Genomic DNA, 17087 nt, shown 5'->3' with positions numbered 1-17087 from the left:
CTCCTCAGGCAGTAGGCCTTAAAAGCTGCTATAACTCCTTAATCCATTGGCTGGATCAAAGAGGTGGTGCTTGGAGAGAGAAACACTGCTTTGATAATGGCATGAAGATCATCAATAAAAGGAGGATGTCCAAGAACGTTATCAACAATAGCAAAATCTTGAACGGTATGTTATTCTCCAAACAGTACTTCTCCATTTCACTGGCATAGCAATTCAGGCGGGCATCTTGGAAGAGTTGCTGGGTCATCCATGACTTCTTATTGCTCGTGTAATACACTGGCAGTGTGTGCTTATTGATATACCTAAAGGCCCTGGGGTTCTCACTGTGCCAGATCACAAAGGATTTCAATTTGTACCCTGTGACTTTGCCTCCAAGCAAGACTGTTATCCTGTCCTAAAAGCCTTGAAACCTGGCACTGACTTGGCCTCCTTATGGATGACAGTCTTTTCAGGCATCCGTCTCTAGAATAGTGAGGTCTCAGTCATATTGAATATTTGCTCTGGCAAGTAATTTTCCTACACAATCAGCTTATCTAGAGTTTCTAAAAATTCTATAGCTGCCTTCACCTCAGTACTCACAGACTCACCACTCACTTTCACATTATGTAATGAATAAGGATTCTTGAATCATTTAAACCACCCAGAGCTAGCAGTAAATTCAGCATCATAGTTGGGTCCAGCCTTTTCTTTCAGTATCACAAATGAACTTTGTCGTGATCATCATGGTGCTGAGAGGGATATGCTTCTGTGTCTGGTCTTCAATTCAGGTCATTAGACATTTCTCCATGTCTGATATAGGCCCTTCTCAAATTTTTGTTAGTTTCATTGCCTTCAATGAAGCAGATCCTTTAACAGCTTCCATCACTTCAATCTTCAAGATTGTAGCTATGGTGGAATGGGACGTGCCTGATTGGCAAGCAATAACCATCACTGATGTTCCACCTTCATAGTCCTTAATCACTCTTAATTTCATTTCCAAGTCAGTCACACGGTATGGTCTCTTACTGGCAACGTTAGCAGTGGATTTTGTATGCTTAGGGGTCATGATGAGAAAAACAACATTAGATTAAGTCAAGCACAAGAGAAAATGATGCAATCAAGAGACATGGTAAACACAAGATCCCACAGGAGATTTTAAGGTCTAGGGCTACATGTGGCAATCCATATTCTTTTGGCTAGAACTACTAACGTGTTTACACCTAAATGCAAGGCATAGTGGGAATTATGGTCTTCTGTGTGTCCAGAAGAAACATGAAATGATTTGGTGAAAACAGAACAATTATAGTGATGATAATGGATAAGAAATAGTACTTTATTATATTTATATAGCACTATATGCTAATTCAAAATTCCTTTTCATTTTATATGTTTTCTATTAGAATTCAGCATGTATCTCTCAATATTAAGTTGTATAGGAGGCTGTTGTCCCTTATCTTCTATTTCTTATTCTGCACACCTTCCTGGCCTTTTCATACAGTCCCACAGTTTTCCATCTTCCTTTTTGGGCTTAAGAGCCTGAAATTCACTTTTACAGATTAGACAACTCTCTTAAAATCCAGAACCACATTTCAGAAGGTTTTGAAGCATGTCCACGTGGATATTCCATTTAAAATGCCATAGACTCAATTATTTTCTTCCCAAATTTTTTCTTCCCAGTGTATTTTCTAACTCAGATAAAAGAACACTGTTCACTCCGTTATTTAATCTACATTGATCTCCGGCTTCTCTCTCTCACTTTCCGTATCTAATCACTTAAGTTCTATGCATTAACCTTCTAGAGTATCTCTCAAATTGGTGCCTTCTTCTGTATTTCCATAGCTGCTGTTTTATTTCAGGTCCTTAATATCCTGTGTGGAGTATCACAGCATCCTTTCTAACACTTATCCCTACCTCAAGTCTCAGCCTCTTTCAATTCATTTCTCACTCAGTCTCAGAATAATGTTTTTACAAATATAAATATAATTATGTCACTTTTCTACGGTACATACTTTGATGGTCTTCTCTTACAATGCTTGTTTTCAAGATTTTTTCACTTATTTTAAAGTAATAGAAATCTGTTTTCAAAAGCAGCTTCGAATACTGGAGTTGAACAAATAAGCAAACAGATGGTAAGAGCCAGGTTTCTCCCTGTCAGAGCACTTGCAGATACACAAGGAGGGAAGGCTAGAAGGAACCCTTTAATACTGGATTAGAGTTGGACATGTCAGTATGAAATCATGTCTAGCTTAGTATCTATACAGATGGACAGATACTGAAACAATTATAGTTATGCGTATATACCTGTATATTTCCTAGCTCCTTCTACTGAGAGGGCTTGGGGGCAGTGATATCCCAGTAGCAACTAGCACATCGGTACCCAGATCTTGGTTTCTAAATATCATCCTTCAATGAAAGGAACTAGAGATGGCTGGTTCTAGGGCTGGGGCAGTAAAAATACAATATAAGCCTGGAGCATGTGGTATGGCCTAAAACAATAAAGTGTTCAATAAAAAAAGGATAGGGGCATGTCAAAGGGTATAAGAGCCAACCTAAAAAAAGGTCCCAATGGTCAAAGCTGGAACAATTTGAGCAACAAAATAGATAACATGGTATTGGATTACAACCCAAAGTATATAATAAATATACATAAGTTCATCCTTATATAAATAAATGATTGAACAAATAAATGAGGTGGAAGGGACAAATCTTCCTTATAGAAGAATTCCAAGTAACATAGGTAGATGTATTCCACTCCAGAAAGTGGAGCTTACCCTCATCCTTCAAGATGGGCTAGACTTAGTGACTAACTTCCAAATAAAAGATTATGTAAAGAGGAAAAATAGTAATTTTTCTTCTTCTCTTTTCTGTGGAGAAATCTGGTAAACACTACCTTAACCAAGTGATCAAGGTTAGCATCAGAAGTGATAAGTCTTGTTGATACTATATGCCCCCTGATGTGACGTGATGAAAAGGGTACCTTACCTCTGTGGTATTCTTCCCCAAACCCATAACCCTCGTCTAGTCATGAGAAAAACATCAGACAAACCCAAAGTGAGGGACATTCCATAAAACACCTGGCTAATATTCCTCAAGACTGTCAATGTCCTGAGTAACAAGGAAAAACTGAGAAACTGTCCCACACCAAAAGAGACTAAAGAGACATGATGAGTAAACGCAAAGTGGTGTCTTGGATTGGGTTCTAGAACAGAGCAAGTACGTTAGTGGAAAAACTAGAGAAATACGCATCAAGTCTGGAGTTTAGTTGATAGCAATGTACCAATGTTGGTTTCTTTGTTGTGACCGATGTGCCATGGTAATGTAAGAGGTTAGTATTAGGGGAAACTGGGTGAGGGGTTTATGGGAACTCTCTGTATTATCTTTGCAACTTTTCTGTTAATCTAAAATTATTCCAAAGTACAAAGTTATTTAAAAAATTAAGGCGGCCCAATATAAAACAGATACTAGCAAAGCCCTTGTGGTTGAAGTCGAGTGGCAGGGCCCAGAGTCCTGACTGCCCAGCCTCTCTCTCATTCCTTTCTCTCTGCCTCCCTCCCTCCCTAGGACCCCAGGCTTCTCTGGCATGTGTTTTGTAAACTACTGTCCTATAGAATTAAATCCAAACTCCTTGACGTGTCTTCTGAGGCCTTTCATATTCTCACCCTTACCTAGCTTTCATCTTCATCACCTGTTGACTTCTTGCTTCTTGTGTTTATTTCCTTCGTATATTCTGAAGGAAATTCTTTTCTTCAAGCTGACCATGAACTTCTTGTTGCTTTTGAATGTGCTGTTCTTTGTTCAGCCTCAAAAACTCTTCATTTTATGCTCTCTTTATATGGTCCTAGAATTCAGCTCTCTGAAGTCTCTAAGGGGGAGGAATGTGCTCTGAAAGTATTTCTACAATAACATGTAGTCCCTCCTAGTTGTCTATCTGCATCTGTCTGTGCAGATAGACATTAGTTGACAAGCTCCATAAAGAGATGTCATTCATCTTTCTATGCCAAATGTCAAGCAGAGTGCCTAGCACATAGTAGGTATTTAGTAAATGTCAAATAAATGGATAGATGGATGGATGGATGAATAGTAGCAAGTTTATTGAAACTAAATTATTTCCTTTTTTGTAGCATTTATATTTATTTGAATCTAGTTGTTATAAAGCTACAAGTTCAACATTTTAATGAGCAAGTTGATCCCAGTTTGCCAGCTTAAAAAGAAAAGTGTTGGATTTTCAGGAGAAGGTAATAGTTTTAATTCAACCAGTATGTATATACAAAATACTGAGGGTGGTGGGGTTTTATTCCTTTAAATAACAAAAATTCTACATGGTGTGTCATTTACAGTGAATTAAATAGGTACTGTAATGTTGCCTTTTCAGTAGGCCGGTGTTTGAAGGAGTTGTCAGTAAAGCTAGCTGTGTACATTCGTCTTCATTATCCATTCCAAGGTGATGCTTTTTGATGCAGGTGGCCCAGCTATTCTCAGGCACTTTAATTTGCCAGTTATTGTACCCATGGCTAAGAACAGATAGTAATTAGTTTCACATTTTGCTCACTGGGCAGCTTAATGTTCTTGTCACCTTACATTGAGTTTTAAATGTGCAAAGCGGAAAGAATGTCGAATTTGTTTCTCAGACTTAGGGGTAGGGGTGGAGGTCAGACCTAGCCACTTGAATTGCTTCTGGATACAGAAATTAAAGTGCCCGATTGATTATAAATAAGAACAAGATAATATGGCAAAAGTACATTAAGGAAGGTAATGTGCGTGTATGTATATACTTATACATAAAGGCTTAGATGTGTCTTTTTATTTTCTTTCACAGAAGCACCATTTGCTAGCTTATGGAATCTGAGTGCTAGTTGATGGCTTGGATTACTACCATGTAAGGAAAGAAAGAACAGTAGGATATTATTTACAAAGTAGCGTTCCACCTTAATAATTTTCTCCTTTGAATATTCTCAGACAACACAGGTTACCCAAAACACAGAATGAGATGCATCATTTTTTAACATAATGAATATTCACTACCTTATATTTTGAACAATTTTGCTCCAGCTATGACTCACTAGTGCCTTCTTTTAAAAATTACCATAGAGGAGGCCGGCCTGGTGGCGTAGTGATTAAGTTCACATGCTCTGCTTCAGTGGCCCCACCCAGGTTCAGATTCCAGGCATGGACCTACGCACTGCTCATCAAGCCATATTGTGGCAGTGTCCCATATAAAGTAGAGGAAGATGGGCACGGATGTTAAGCCCAGGGCCGGTCTTCCTCAGCAAAAAGAGGAGAATTGGCAACGGGTGTTAGCTCAGGGCTGATCTTCCTCGCAAAAAAAAAAAAAAAAAAAAAATTGCCATAGAAAGGTAGAAAAGTTCCTTTTGGAAAAATCCAAAACCACACTAGCAGTTTTGTCTGCTCTTTTTTTGCTTATTTGCCTGGGAGTGAAAGTTGACTCATTTATGGGGACTTAACCTAGTGTCATTATTAGCAGAAAAGATTATTTAACATTATGAGAAGACATGGGAAAATTTCAGGCACAGAGCATCCCAAACATAAATTTTATTTGCTACCCTCTTGAAGAATTTGTTTGCGTATAATATTGTTCACACCACTGATAACATAAAATGTATTTAATAACTACTCAGAATTAGTATGCTATGGTATGCATGGCTGCCTAATTTAATTTATCTCTGATTAAACCTATTATGTTTGAGATCACTTTACAGAAGAGATTTTTTTTTTGTCAGCTGTAAGCTTATTTGAATTGTAATATAAGTTAATAATGTGTGAAATAACCAGTGGTGCCTACTTCTAAATGTTAATTTTGCCAACTGACTTCCTGAGGTGATGCATACCCAGATCATTCATTGGCATTTAGTTAATATCTTGCAAGAAGAAGAGATATTGGAATAAATATGAAAATTAACTATTTTAGGAGGCACAGACAAATAGAACGTGGTGCTTTAATTTTGAAATCCAGAGAAGAGGCCGTTGCATTATAAAACTAATTGAAAATCAATGATTGATCATCACATAACATGATATATAAGATAATGCATAACTTTTGCATGATTTTTGTTCTGAATGTATTCCTTCGACATTAAATAATCATTTGATCAGATAGAGTAGGAACCTCAGGGGTTTGGCAGTGATCTAAGCAGCACTTGCCTTGATGTCCTGGTGATTAGGTCTCTTCAGTGGACCCAGCACGAGGGAGGGAAGGGACTTGTGCTATTGCTGACTTGATGCTTGTGCTGAACCAACTGTTTCATCTGCCAGTCTAATTCTCTTTTTCAGTGTCATGGACAGTTATCACCAAAAAAGTGATTGGGCTAATTATGTCTACCTGCTCAGCAGTTGGCCTCATTTGGAGCTATGTGCATACCTAGATATAGTTTGCATGGCTCAGAATTTTAACTTTATTATTTGTATATACATTTAAGTTTGGTAATCTGATTGCTTGCTACCCACTCCAAAACTGCTTTTCTCCCTAATTGGAATGCCTGTTCTGGCCCTGTAGTTGAAATTCTGCCCAGTCCTCAAGGCTTTCTTTAATTCCTGTCTGCTCTGTGCAGATTTCCCAACCATCTCAGGCCATCGCCATTTCCTCTTTGTGCTCCTCTTGAGGTCTTTGCCTTGATCATTTAGTTAACCTTTCATGTGTTCTACAGTGAGCTCCCTGAAGGCAGAGACCTGGAGCTTTCAGTCTTTATGGCCCCACAGGGCCTGATACAGTTTCTTGTGCGAAAAATTATTTCAGTAGATAGTGGTGATTGATGGTCAGAATGAAAACATAAGGGAAAAACTTACATATCGTGAACCCTAAGTGAATAAATTTAAAGTCAGTTTGTAGGTTCTCATTTGTTCTAAATGTGAAGTGGAAACTTGCATGTAATGTGAAAAAGATCAGAGATTATAAATAGATTTCTCCTTGCTTTGAATGGCTCTTGCTAGACCTATAGTTTGAATCTCAGAGTGTATGTAATGTGGTCTTGCTTAGCCCTGGCTCACATCAGAATCAGCTGGGGAATTTGATGCATGTGTGCTGGTGACTGGGCCTCACCTTCAGACCAATTAAATCAGAGAATAGTATCATTTTTGAAAAGCTAACTAAATGATTCTAGTTAAGCTGGAATTGAGAACCACTGGTGAAAGGAAACTTAAAGGTCATTAAATTCGTTCATCCATCTGGTGTTTGATTGCTTTCTACAGCTGTTTAGCAATGAAAGAAGAGTACTTCTAATAGGAGGATTAAAATTGCAACTTTCTGATGCAGGCACCCATTGCCACATCTAATCCTCTCAGACTACCCACCAAGGTGACTCACTGTCTCGATTTGTTGGAGATTGTCCTGGTTTTAGCATGGAAAGTCTTACACAGTGGGAAAGCCCTCAGTAGTGTACAAACCAGCATGGTTGGTCACCCTCCTACCAACGCACTCATTCTTTGGATTCCACAGAGTTGTTTTTGAGAAGAACGAAAAATATTTTTGAGGGTAGAGTATTTAATAAAAAGATGGAAATAATTAGAACAATTAAAACCTTAGCAGCCTTAAGGGGAAAGAGACATATTAAGAAAACAGGGAAAACGTTGCAACAGGTTCTCGTAGAATTCTTGCAATTAAGATAAAGGGGGCTTTATTGCATGTAATTAATTAAAGAACGTCAAAATATTTTTTACTTTGGTCTCAGCTGTGTAGATAAATTAAGAATGATATTTTTAATGTAAGAAGGCATTAAGTGAAAATCTCAAATTTGAAAATAGTGTAATCAACTAAACTATAAGCTACTCAAGGATAATTATTTTTACAAGTGAGAAAACAAAGACATATTCAAGGCTACATGGAAAGTTACTGACAGAGCATCTGGCTCCTAGCTTTTTGTCTGATAGGTTCTTTGGCTTCTTTCTTACTATACAGCCTTTTATTCCCAGCAGCATTTAACACAGTCCCTTCCTTTCAGATAAAAGTAAATTTTAGTAGATTGATAGAAAAAGGGAAAGTATTTTAGTAACAGAAATAATTTTTAACTGCTTACTTTATAATTGCAGCATTAAAAATTATTCATCATGAATGCCTGTTTGAATTTTATTCTGATATCGTGGCACAGTCCTACAGCCCAAGGACTAATTTATCCCACAGTTATTTTCCATTCAGGTCACATTGACCACTGAGCAGCCAGTCCCATCACTACATGGTTGATTCATTTCATTCATTTATTGCCAGAATTGCCAGATGTGTCCCAGTAATCTGTCTTCATAACCAAATCAGATGCACTGAATTGGCAGCAATTCAACCAATGCTTTGGTGGTCAGCTGCCCAAGACATTGATGGTACCACGTAGATGAAATGTTCAACTATACTTAGAAATGTCTGGTTTCCTTGAAATCATGATAAGTTTTTCTCCCACTCTGAAAGTTACATGCTGCTTTGGAGAAAGCATCAATAAATAAAACTTTTGATATGTTAAGTTCTCCCTTAGCGAAACACTTAGCTGAAGTTGTAAAACTCAGAGAAACATATTGTAGAATGGGAAGTTGCAGATCAACTCATCCGTCCTTCCCAAAGTATGGTAGTAAGTAGTACCTGGAAAAAAGAAAGTGGGGAGAGTCTGTAGGCAAATAAGTTTGTGATATGCCAAGTAAAACAAAACCAAACTGTTGCCTTGAATGGGGCAGGGGTGGGCATGAGGCCAGGAGGCGTGTTACAAAGTTATTTAACCACAGAACTCTTTATCCTGAACATCTGGAGGGACTTCATCCAACCTCCTAATTTTGTAGTTAAATAAACTGTGTCCCAAAAAGGTTAAGAATCTGATCCAGAGTCAAATATTTTCTTTAGTTTTTTTTTCCAGGCCTCCTTTTTCTCCCCACTTTCATATTGCTTTTCCTAATTGCCTGTAAGGACTTTCCCCATTGCTCCTCAGTGGCTGACGAGTTGCTTCTAGTTGACCAGCTTACCAGTGAAGTGATGCCTAAAAACGGAAGTGAAAACTACTCACTTAGATGTACTATTGGAGAATTTAAGCTTTCAGTATCTTTTCATGTTCTGATTTTAGTATCTTTTTTTTTTCCCCTCCCCATAGCCCCAGTTGATAGTTGTATGTCATAGTTGGACATACTGCTAGTTGCTCTATGTGGGACACCCCACAGCATGGCTTGATGAGCAGTGCATAGGTCTGCGGCCCAGGATCTGAACTGGCGAACCCCGGGCACCAAAGTGGAATGCGTGAACTTAACCGTTACGCCACTGGGCTGGCCCCCTGATTTTAGTATTTTTTAATTATTGGGCACCTACAACATGCCAGATTCTTTATATGTATTACATGATTTAATCCTCTTAACAACCTGCAAGATAGATAACATTTTGTCCATTTTCCTGTTGTGGAGAATATAGCTCCCTGAAGGTCATACATTCAGTAAGTGTAAGAGTTGGGATTTAAAACAAGGTAAATTGACTACAGTCTTCCATCTTATCAAGCTCAAAGATAGGATCATAGCTATATTAGAAGCATTGTTGTTGACAACAGCTAATTTTTTAAAAAGTTATTGGCCCATAATTGATATGGCACAGTATAAAGGAAATTACATAATTTCAGGTAGACAAATTGGTAAGAAATGTATTCAGGAAAATAAAAATATATTGAAGTAATGTGTTAAAAGGATAAGCAGCAAGCTGACTTAAATTTCTTTGGGGAATAGGGTGAGGAATACATACATATATATACATTAGTACGTACATATATACATGCATTCTTAAGCCAAAAATAGATACCTTTCAGGAGAGTAAAAGGATAAGTACATAATTGGAAAGTGATCTGGGCATGTAATTGTGAGAATTTCTTGTGTGGATAGTTTTTGCTGTATAATGGTGCTTTTTATATGAATTTTGGATACATGCTGTTGAATGAATGAAGGAATGGAGTCTCACAGTTAACACTCAGTGATATAAATTACTCAACTGACTTCCAAGTGAGTGATCATTGTTTAGAGTTATCTTAAAGTCATATGATTTTCTGCAATCTCTTTTCTTAGTTAATAAACTTACATAGCTTTTTAAAAAATATTTATTTGGGCCAAGCCTCTTACTATTCTGTTTTTAAATCCTTTTCTTGATATCTGTTTCTTTCTTTTTTCTCCTTCCCCCCTCCATCACTTCCTCCTCTTCTCTCCCCTCCCTTCCTCCTCCTCCTCCCCTTCTTTCATTCCTCCCTTTCTTCCTTCCTTCCTTCCTTTCCCTTCCTGTGTATTGAGAAATTGATGTGGCATCTGCCTCAAATTGATTATTGGTACAGACTTCTGGGGCCAAGATAACAATGAGATACTATAAAGATAAACTTACGCAAGAGTTCAACTCACTTTGCCTGATGCTCCCTAGAAAATAACAGATAATTAAAATGATTTTGGCAGTATCCTACCTGAAAGCAGGTGCTAGGTAGGTAGTAGTTGATTTGGGGTAACACTTGAGGAAGTTCTCTGGATAAACAAACTAGACTGGAATGAAATAAAAAATAAGCACATATAACTACAAAGAAAGTTTATAAGACTGGGAACTTTTTGTTCTGTCAGACTGAACACATGCATTTATATCTTCTTATTCCAAAAATCTGCCTAAAATTGTAGCAAAGAATAGAAAAAAAAACTATAAAGAGAGAGAGAGTGAGAGTGAGAGAGAACAAATAGAGGAGGAGATGCTACTAAACAAGAGATGCCCCCACATTTTGGGAAGATGGCACAGTGATGGAGGAGGGGAGCTGAGGTGGACTGAGAGAAGCCTGCAGATTCATTCTACAGGACCCCGGGGAGGCTGAGGAGGGGTGTGAGGGTGGGTCTGGAGAAAGGGAGATTGGTTAAAAGTAGTTACAGAGTAGTTAGCAGTGGTTAGTGGCAAGTAGTGCATGGAGTAGTTAGACCTTGTTCCTTTCCCTGCCTCACTGCCGCTACCAATTCTGCATCCCTGCTGGAGGCTTGAGGGATAGTCCTGGGCTGAAGTGAATCAGAGATGCTCTAGACTCCAGAAACTAGGTCCAGGGGAGAGAGGTGAAACTCCACAGTGAGCAGGTAAGACCCTCCTGGACTATTCTGCAGCGTAGCTCCCAGAGCGCTGTAGCCAGGGACAGGCTCTTAAGGCAGGAGTTTGAAGGATTCTTATCTAGGGAAACTGAACAGCCCAAGGAAATGACCTGACTGGCATTTGGAGTCCCCATCGAGATGGCTAGATTGCCCACCCAGTTACCTCACAAGGCTGCCTGCCAGTTAATAAGCACGCTCTGCCCCGACTCCGGGTTTCCAGTCTGTCTCATAGGGGCTCACTGTCCCTAAATATAAATGAATTTTATATTTTGTCTGTATATATATTTTTAAGATACTCATATACATTTAAGATATATATATAAAGAAATACATGTATGAATGTCTTAAATATAAATGAATAGTGAGAGAGTCACCAGATATTTAAGTCCAGCCTCCAACATAAAATATAGAATAATATATAGAGATCAAAACAGAGGATGAGAGAAAATATAGATAATTCAGGAAGCGAAAGAAAAGCTTTTAAAAACTTCTAATATCTTCAGAAAGATAAATGATCTATCCATGAAATGAAAAGAAGATTCTATAAAAAAGGAACAATCAGAAAATAAGGAAGAGATCTTGGAAATTAAACTTGTAGTAAAAAAAATTATTCAGAGGTGTAGAAGATAAAGTCAAGTAAACTTTCTAGGAAGTAAATTAACAGGCAAGGGTGGACAGTGCAGGTGGGAGGAAAGAAGGTAAGAAATGTAGTGGATCAGTCCAGGAGGTTCAGCGTTTTACCAAAGGAGTTCCAGAAAGATAAGACAAAAAATGGTGGGGAGACGAGTATCAAAGAATTATACAAGAAAAAATTTTCAAAACGGAACAACAGGAATTTCTAGATTTAAAGGAAAGAGAAAGTGCCCAAGGCAGTGGATAAGAAAAGATCCTCGTTAAGGTTCTTTCCTATGAGATTTCGGAACACCAGGACTTAAAGAAGATTCCAAAACCTTCCAGAGAAATAAAACAGGTCCCATATAAAAGTTCAGGAATACCAATGGCATCAGACTTCCCCACTTCAACACTTGATCTGGAAGACGATGAACTACAGCCTTCAAAATTCTGAGGGAAATGACTGGTTACTTAGAATTCAATTACAAGCTTAATAGCAAGCATGAGAGTAGAATTAAGACGTTTTCAGACACACGAGGAAGGTCTCAACAAATTTACCTCCCATGTACCTTTTCTCAGGAAGCTACTAGAGAATGTGCTCTACAAAAATGAGGATGTAAACCAAGAAAGAGGAAACCATGGGATCCAGGAAACGGGGCACCCAACACAGGCGAGAGGCACAGGGATTTCGCAAGATGGTGTTAAAAAGAAGCCCCAGGATGACAGGTGGGCAGCTGGCCTGGGAAACGGCTAGACCAGACTGACTGAATGGGAGGCTCCTAGAGGGAAAAAGAGATGTGACAGGTTAACTGATTGGGTTGATCACATGAAAAATGGTTTTAGTAGGGCTTTTTTAGTTCCCTGGGATAGTTGAGGAACAGTTAGTTATAGATACACAAAAAAAGAAAGAAAAAAAAAAAATCAGGAAAAACAAAATATTGAACAAGATAGGAAGTATATTCTTATGCAAATGGCTCAAGAGTAAACAATATTACCTGGTCACAATAATGCAAACATAGAATATCAGTTTAACCCCAAATTGCTGTGTAAACTACTGGAAAGATGGGGGAAGAAAGCTTGTTGGGAGGTGGTGATGAGGTAAGAGAGCTACATTTTTCTCATTTTGCGTAGTAGTAAAACATTAGATAATCGCTAAAAATGATAACTTAAGAAATATCACTGTGCACACGTTACTTAAATATATGGAATCAAATATCAGAATTAAAAGTTAAAAGTGGTTTCCCCTCCCATGGCAGGATCAGCCTCCTTGTGGGGGTGGGTTAGAGTTGCTATAGTTAGCCTTCCTGCCCTGGGCAAGCCCCTAGTTTAACCAAACTGAGAACAGTTGCTTGGGGCAAAAGTCGTACCTGTGTAGAAGGTTACTCACTCTGGCAAATAACTATCTTTCATAATAGGAGCAGACAAAAAAAAAGGGGGTTTCCTCTGAGGAGCAGGAAGGGGTGAGCAGGAACAGGTGGGGTAGGGGATTGCTATTTTGGGTTACAGGTCTTACAATGTTGTTTGCCTTTTTAAACTCTAGGCATATATTACTTTGATAAGTATTAAATTAGTTTAAAAAATTACTGGAATTAGAAATAGAGGTTATAAAACCAAAGTGCATAGCTGCCCCCCACCCTGCAAAAAGCAAAAACGAAAACAGAGAAAGAAGTTGATGGTGCTTTTCTTGATATCTTCCAGAACTCATTTATTTATCCCAGGTCTAATAACAAAGTAGGGGCCTCAGGACCGTCTGCCAATCTCACTCCAACCAAGATTTCTGTCATCTACACCCGCACCCCACATTCTGTGTTTATGATCTACTGGGTCACTTTATGTTCCTTTTACAACACCTGTGCTTTGCCTCACCTGGGCCTTTGCTCATAGTGCAGTTATTGCTCACCTTCACACATACCCACACACACACACTCACACACTCATCCCTTCCCACAGGCCCTTGTTCCACCTCCAGCCTTACCTGTTTATAGCTCAGCTCAGGTGCCTCTCTGAGGGATCTGTGAGGGGCTCTGGATCGCAGCATTCTCTCCCCCTTCTTTTAAATCCTACTGTATTGCATGTACCACACATTGCCTTGAATCACAGTTGTTTTTCACTTGTCCTGTCGGTGTTAAGAGCCTAGAAGGTGACAAGGGCAGGAACCATATTGCACTGATATTTATTCCTCCTACGGAGCTTGGCAGAGTGCTGACATGTTCCAGGTACTGCCTCAGTTAGTAATTAAATGAATAAATCTTTCATTAAATGTGAAATCTGTTCAGTCAGGTGGCCCAGTGCTAAACATCTGCATCCACATAAATAAATATTCCTGGAAGGTAAGGATTTTTCATTTGTTTTTGTTTTGAGGAATCTTATATGCTTTCTCCTAAGGGGGAAGATCATGCGCAGAGCCCAGAGGGTAAATTACTCTCTAACATTTTTGCTTTTGCTTCCTTTGTAAGGCATGTGGAAAACTTGCCACCTAGAGGGTTGAATTTTTTATTAGACTCTGCAGGGGTTACAAGTAGCCTGGCACTGAGGAAAATGTTGCGAGCAGGATGTCACGTGGACCTCCAGACAGAGAAACCCCTGGGTGTCACTGTCCACCTGGTGAACAATAGCACAGCCTAAGATGTAGCAGGAAAAGGGAAACCTGTCCTGATGGCAGACCATTAACATAAAAGAGGAATTCTATAAATACTCAATGATATAACTCAGCCACCTAGGTAGAGTGGCACTAGCTAGGGTTTGCATCCACAGCTTCTCACACCTAAGTTAAGTCCCTTTCTACTTATTCAGGCTTTATACCACACTTCCCAAATCTCTTTATTACCATCTAACAAATTATAACAGTGTTAATCTAAGACATTGCATTTATGGAACTAACAAAATGTCCACCAGTACTATGGTATATGCCAACAGTGGAGTACTATGGAGTCGTGAAAAAGAACAAGGTAGATTTATAAATTCTGCTCTGGTGAGGGCTTTAACATATATTGCTAAAGGAAAAAGTTAGTGTGGACTAGGATGACCTCCCTCACGTCATTACTCAAATACATATCTTTTCAGTGAAGCCTTCCTTAACCACTGTATTTATAATTGCAAATATCGCCCCAGCCTGGCTTTTTCTCTATTAGCGTTTATCCCTATTTGACATAATATGTATTTTACTCATTTGTTTATGATCTATCTACCCTACTGGAATGTAAGCTGCATAAGGGATTTTGTGTGTTTTATTTACTGCTTTTCCCCCCCAGTGCCTTAGTATGATTGGATTTGTATGAAAATGCTTATTATTTGCCTAGAACAGTTCTGGAAGCCTACACAAATCTAACAGTAGTTATCTCTGAGCAGTAGAACTAGGGGCATGTGGGAGGAAGACTTTTACTGTATATATCTTACCATGTACATGTATCACTTTTTAAAATAAAAAGCTAGTTTAATAGGAAATCCCATTTAAAATGTTTCTCAAATGGCTATAATAAAATATAAGTTATTTAGTCAGCACCATTTATTTCTAGTCCTGAGATAATGAACACCATTCAGAATTTCTCTTCTTTCCAGAAGTGAAGTTGTAAATGGGCCATGATTCAAGTCTATGGACTTCATATTTTATGAAGCCTTTACCAACAGAGACTTTTTATTTTCCAGCACAGTGGTACCATCTGTACTTATGTTGTTGTGGTGGGGGGAAAATGTGTTTTTGGGTCCGATACATTTATATCTTCTAACTTTTTAGCTAAGTGACCCCAGGCAGGTTACCTAACCACCCTCGGTCTCAGTTCCCTTACCTATAAAATTGGGGTGATTTTTCCTATGAGCAAAGTGTGTTGTCCGAGCAAAACAAGAGGCAGGCTGTGTATCCAGTGCCTAGCAGTGTGTGGTTTAAGGCAGAGTTCAATAAATGTTACATCCTTCCCTTTCCCTGCAGAGGGTGACCCAGAGAGAAGACTCTTAGCGATATTCTTGTCCCCAACTACTCCAAGTGTGGCCCCACCATCACCAAGGAGTTTATTAGAAATGCACACTCTCAAACCTCACCTGATCTAATGAATCAGCATCTGTAGTTTAACAAGACACCCAGGTGATTCCTATACACGGTAAGGTTTGAGAAGCTCTGATTTTATGCTTCTCACAACACTTCTCACAGTGTTTCAGACAGGCTTGTATTAATCATGTTTTTTATTTTCTGTATTTTATTATACTTTGACATCTTTGGGCATTGCGGACCCCAGGGGAGGCACTGCCCTTCCCAGGGTTAGCTAATTCCTAGAGATAACAACCATTTTTGCCAGGGCGCACACCTTTGATATGCAAATCAACCAATCCTGAGTCCATGCCCCTGCCTGCCTCCTTTTATCAGGCTCCTACAGTCTAGAACACTATTCCCCTGCCATAAAACACTCCAGGGCCAGGTCCTGAACCATTAGGAATCACCCCTAGACTCCAGAACCCACTGAAATTATTCAAACTATCCAGTCCTAAGCCTTCTTACCCTGCCTTGCTTTGCCTTTCCTGTGGCTCTTGCCCACATTTTCCCCTTATTCCCTCTGCTCCTGACGGACCCTGGTGCCTCCTCATGTGGCCCTGCATGGCCCGGCATGGCATTCCATACCCCACTCCTCTTGGAAACTGTAAGTAACACTCAAACTGTCTTTTCACTGGCAAGCATATCCAATCTGTTGGCCTCATCATACCTGAGTAAAACCAAAATCCTGGGTACATTTTAAAACAAGACTGCCCTTTTAAACTTTTTTCCTAGTTAAATGCCACCTACCACCCCTCCCCCTTCACCTTGCCAACTTTAGTTTCATTTGGAGAAGTGGGAGGGTGCCCAGCAAAGCCATATGTTCTGATGTGGCATGACTAACTGGCTGAAACACAGGAGGATGCTTAAGCCACCTCATCAGCCTGAACTTACTTTTAAATAAGGATGATCAAGGATAACCAGGAACAAGGTTGTAAATCTGCTTTAATGTTGTATGACTGCGTTGAATGCCAATAATGTTCCTTAAGCACAGGCTTTGAGCACCTCAGAAACTGCTATTACAAATGATTAAGACCTCCAAGATAATGGAACCATTTGAATTGAAACACACAAACTTATTTACAGTATTCTGAGATGTCAAGGAAACAAATGAAAACCTGTCAGCCACGTCCATTCATTTTTCCCTGAGGCTTCTTAATATGGTATATATGTTTTAAGTGGAAATAACTCCTGCCAGGGAGCAGCTATTATGTTACCAGGCAGCTTCCCTTCCCACATTTGCATTTACCTCGTCTCTCTTTTGTTTTGAAGAGAATCTTGATATATGGAAGTCAGCTAACCGAAGCCAGAGTTAATAAAAGCAAATATTAAAAGAACATAAAAAGGACTTTTCTCCCTGTGACTCAAAGAAAAAAGAAATACAATAAGGAGTATGTTTCAGAAATACTCCACA

The 17087-nt window shown here is 39.0% G+C and overlaps 1 protein-coding gene across 4 annotated transcripts in view; it reads left to right on the top strand.

Moving 5' to 3' along the window:
* Positions 1-17087, top strand: part of ENOX1 (ecto-NOX disulfide-thiol exchanger 1) — a 548889-nt gene that overhangs the window by 292018 nt on the left and 239784 nt on the right. The window contains exon 4 of one of the 4 annotated variants that reach the window (XM_014789964.2): positions 12232-12378. The exons of the other annotated variants lie outside the window; for them this stretch is intronic. Coding sequence (XP_014645450.2) covers positions 12291-12378 — 88 coding nt within the window. The 5' untranslated portion in view covers positions 12232-12290. The remainder of the gene's footprint in view (positions 1-12231; positions 12379-17087) is intronic. 4 annotated transcript variants of the gene reach the window in all.

This window comes from Ceratotherium simum, chromosome 10 (assembly GCF_057802395.1).
Source record: "Ceratotherium simum simum isolate JZ-2026a chromosome 10, ASM5780239v1, whole genome shotgun sequence".
NCBI classification, from domain to species: Eukaryota; Metazoa; Chordata; class Mammalia; order Perissodactyla; family Rhinocerotidae; genus Ceratotherium; species Ceratotherium simum.
The sequence above is the reverse complement of the archived record's forward strand: the minus strand, read 5'-3'. Positions and strand labels throughout refer to the sequence as shown.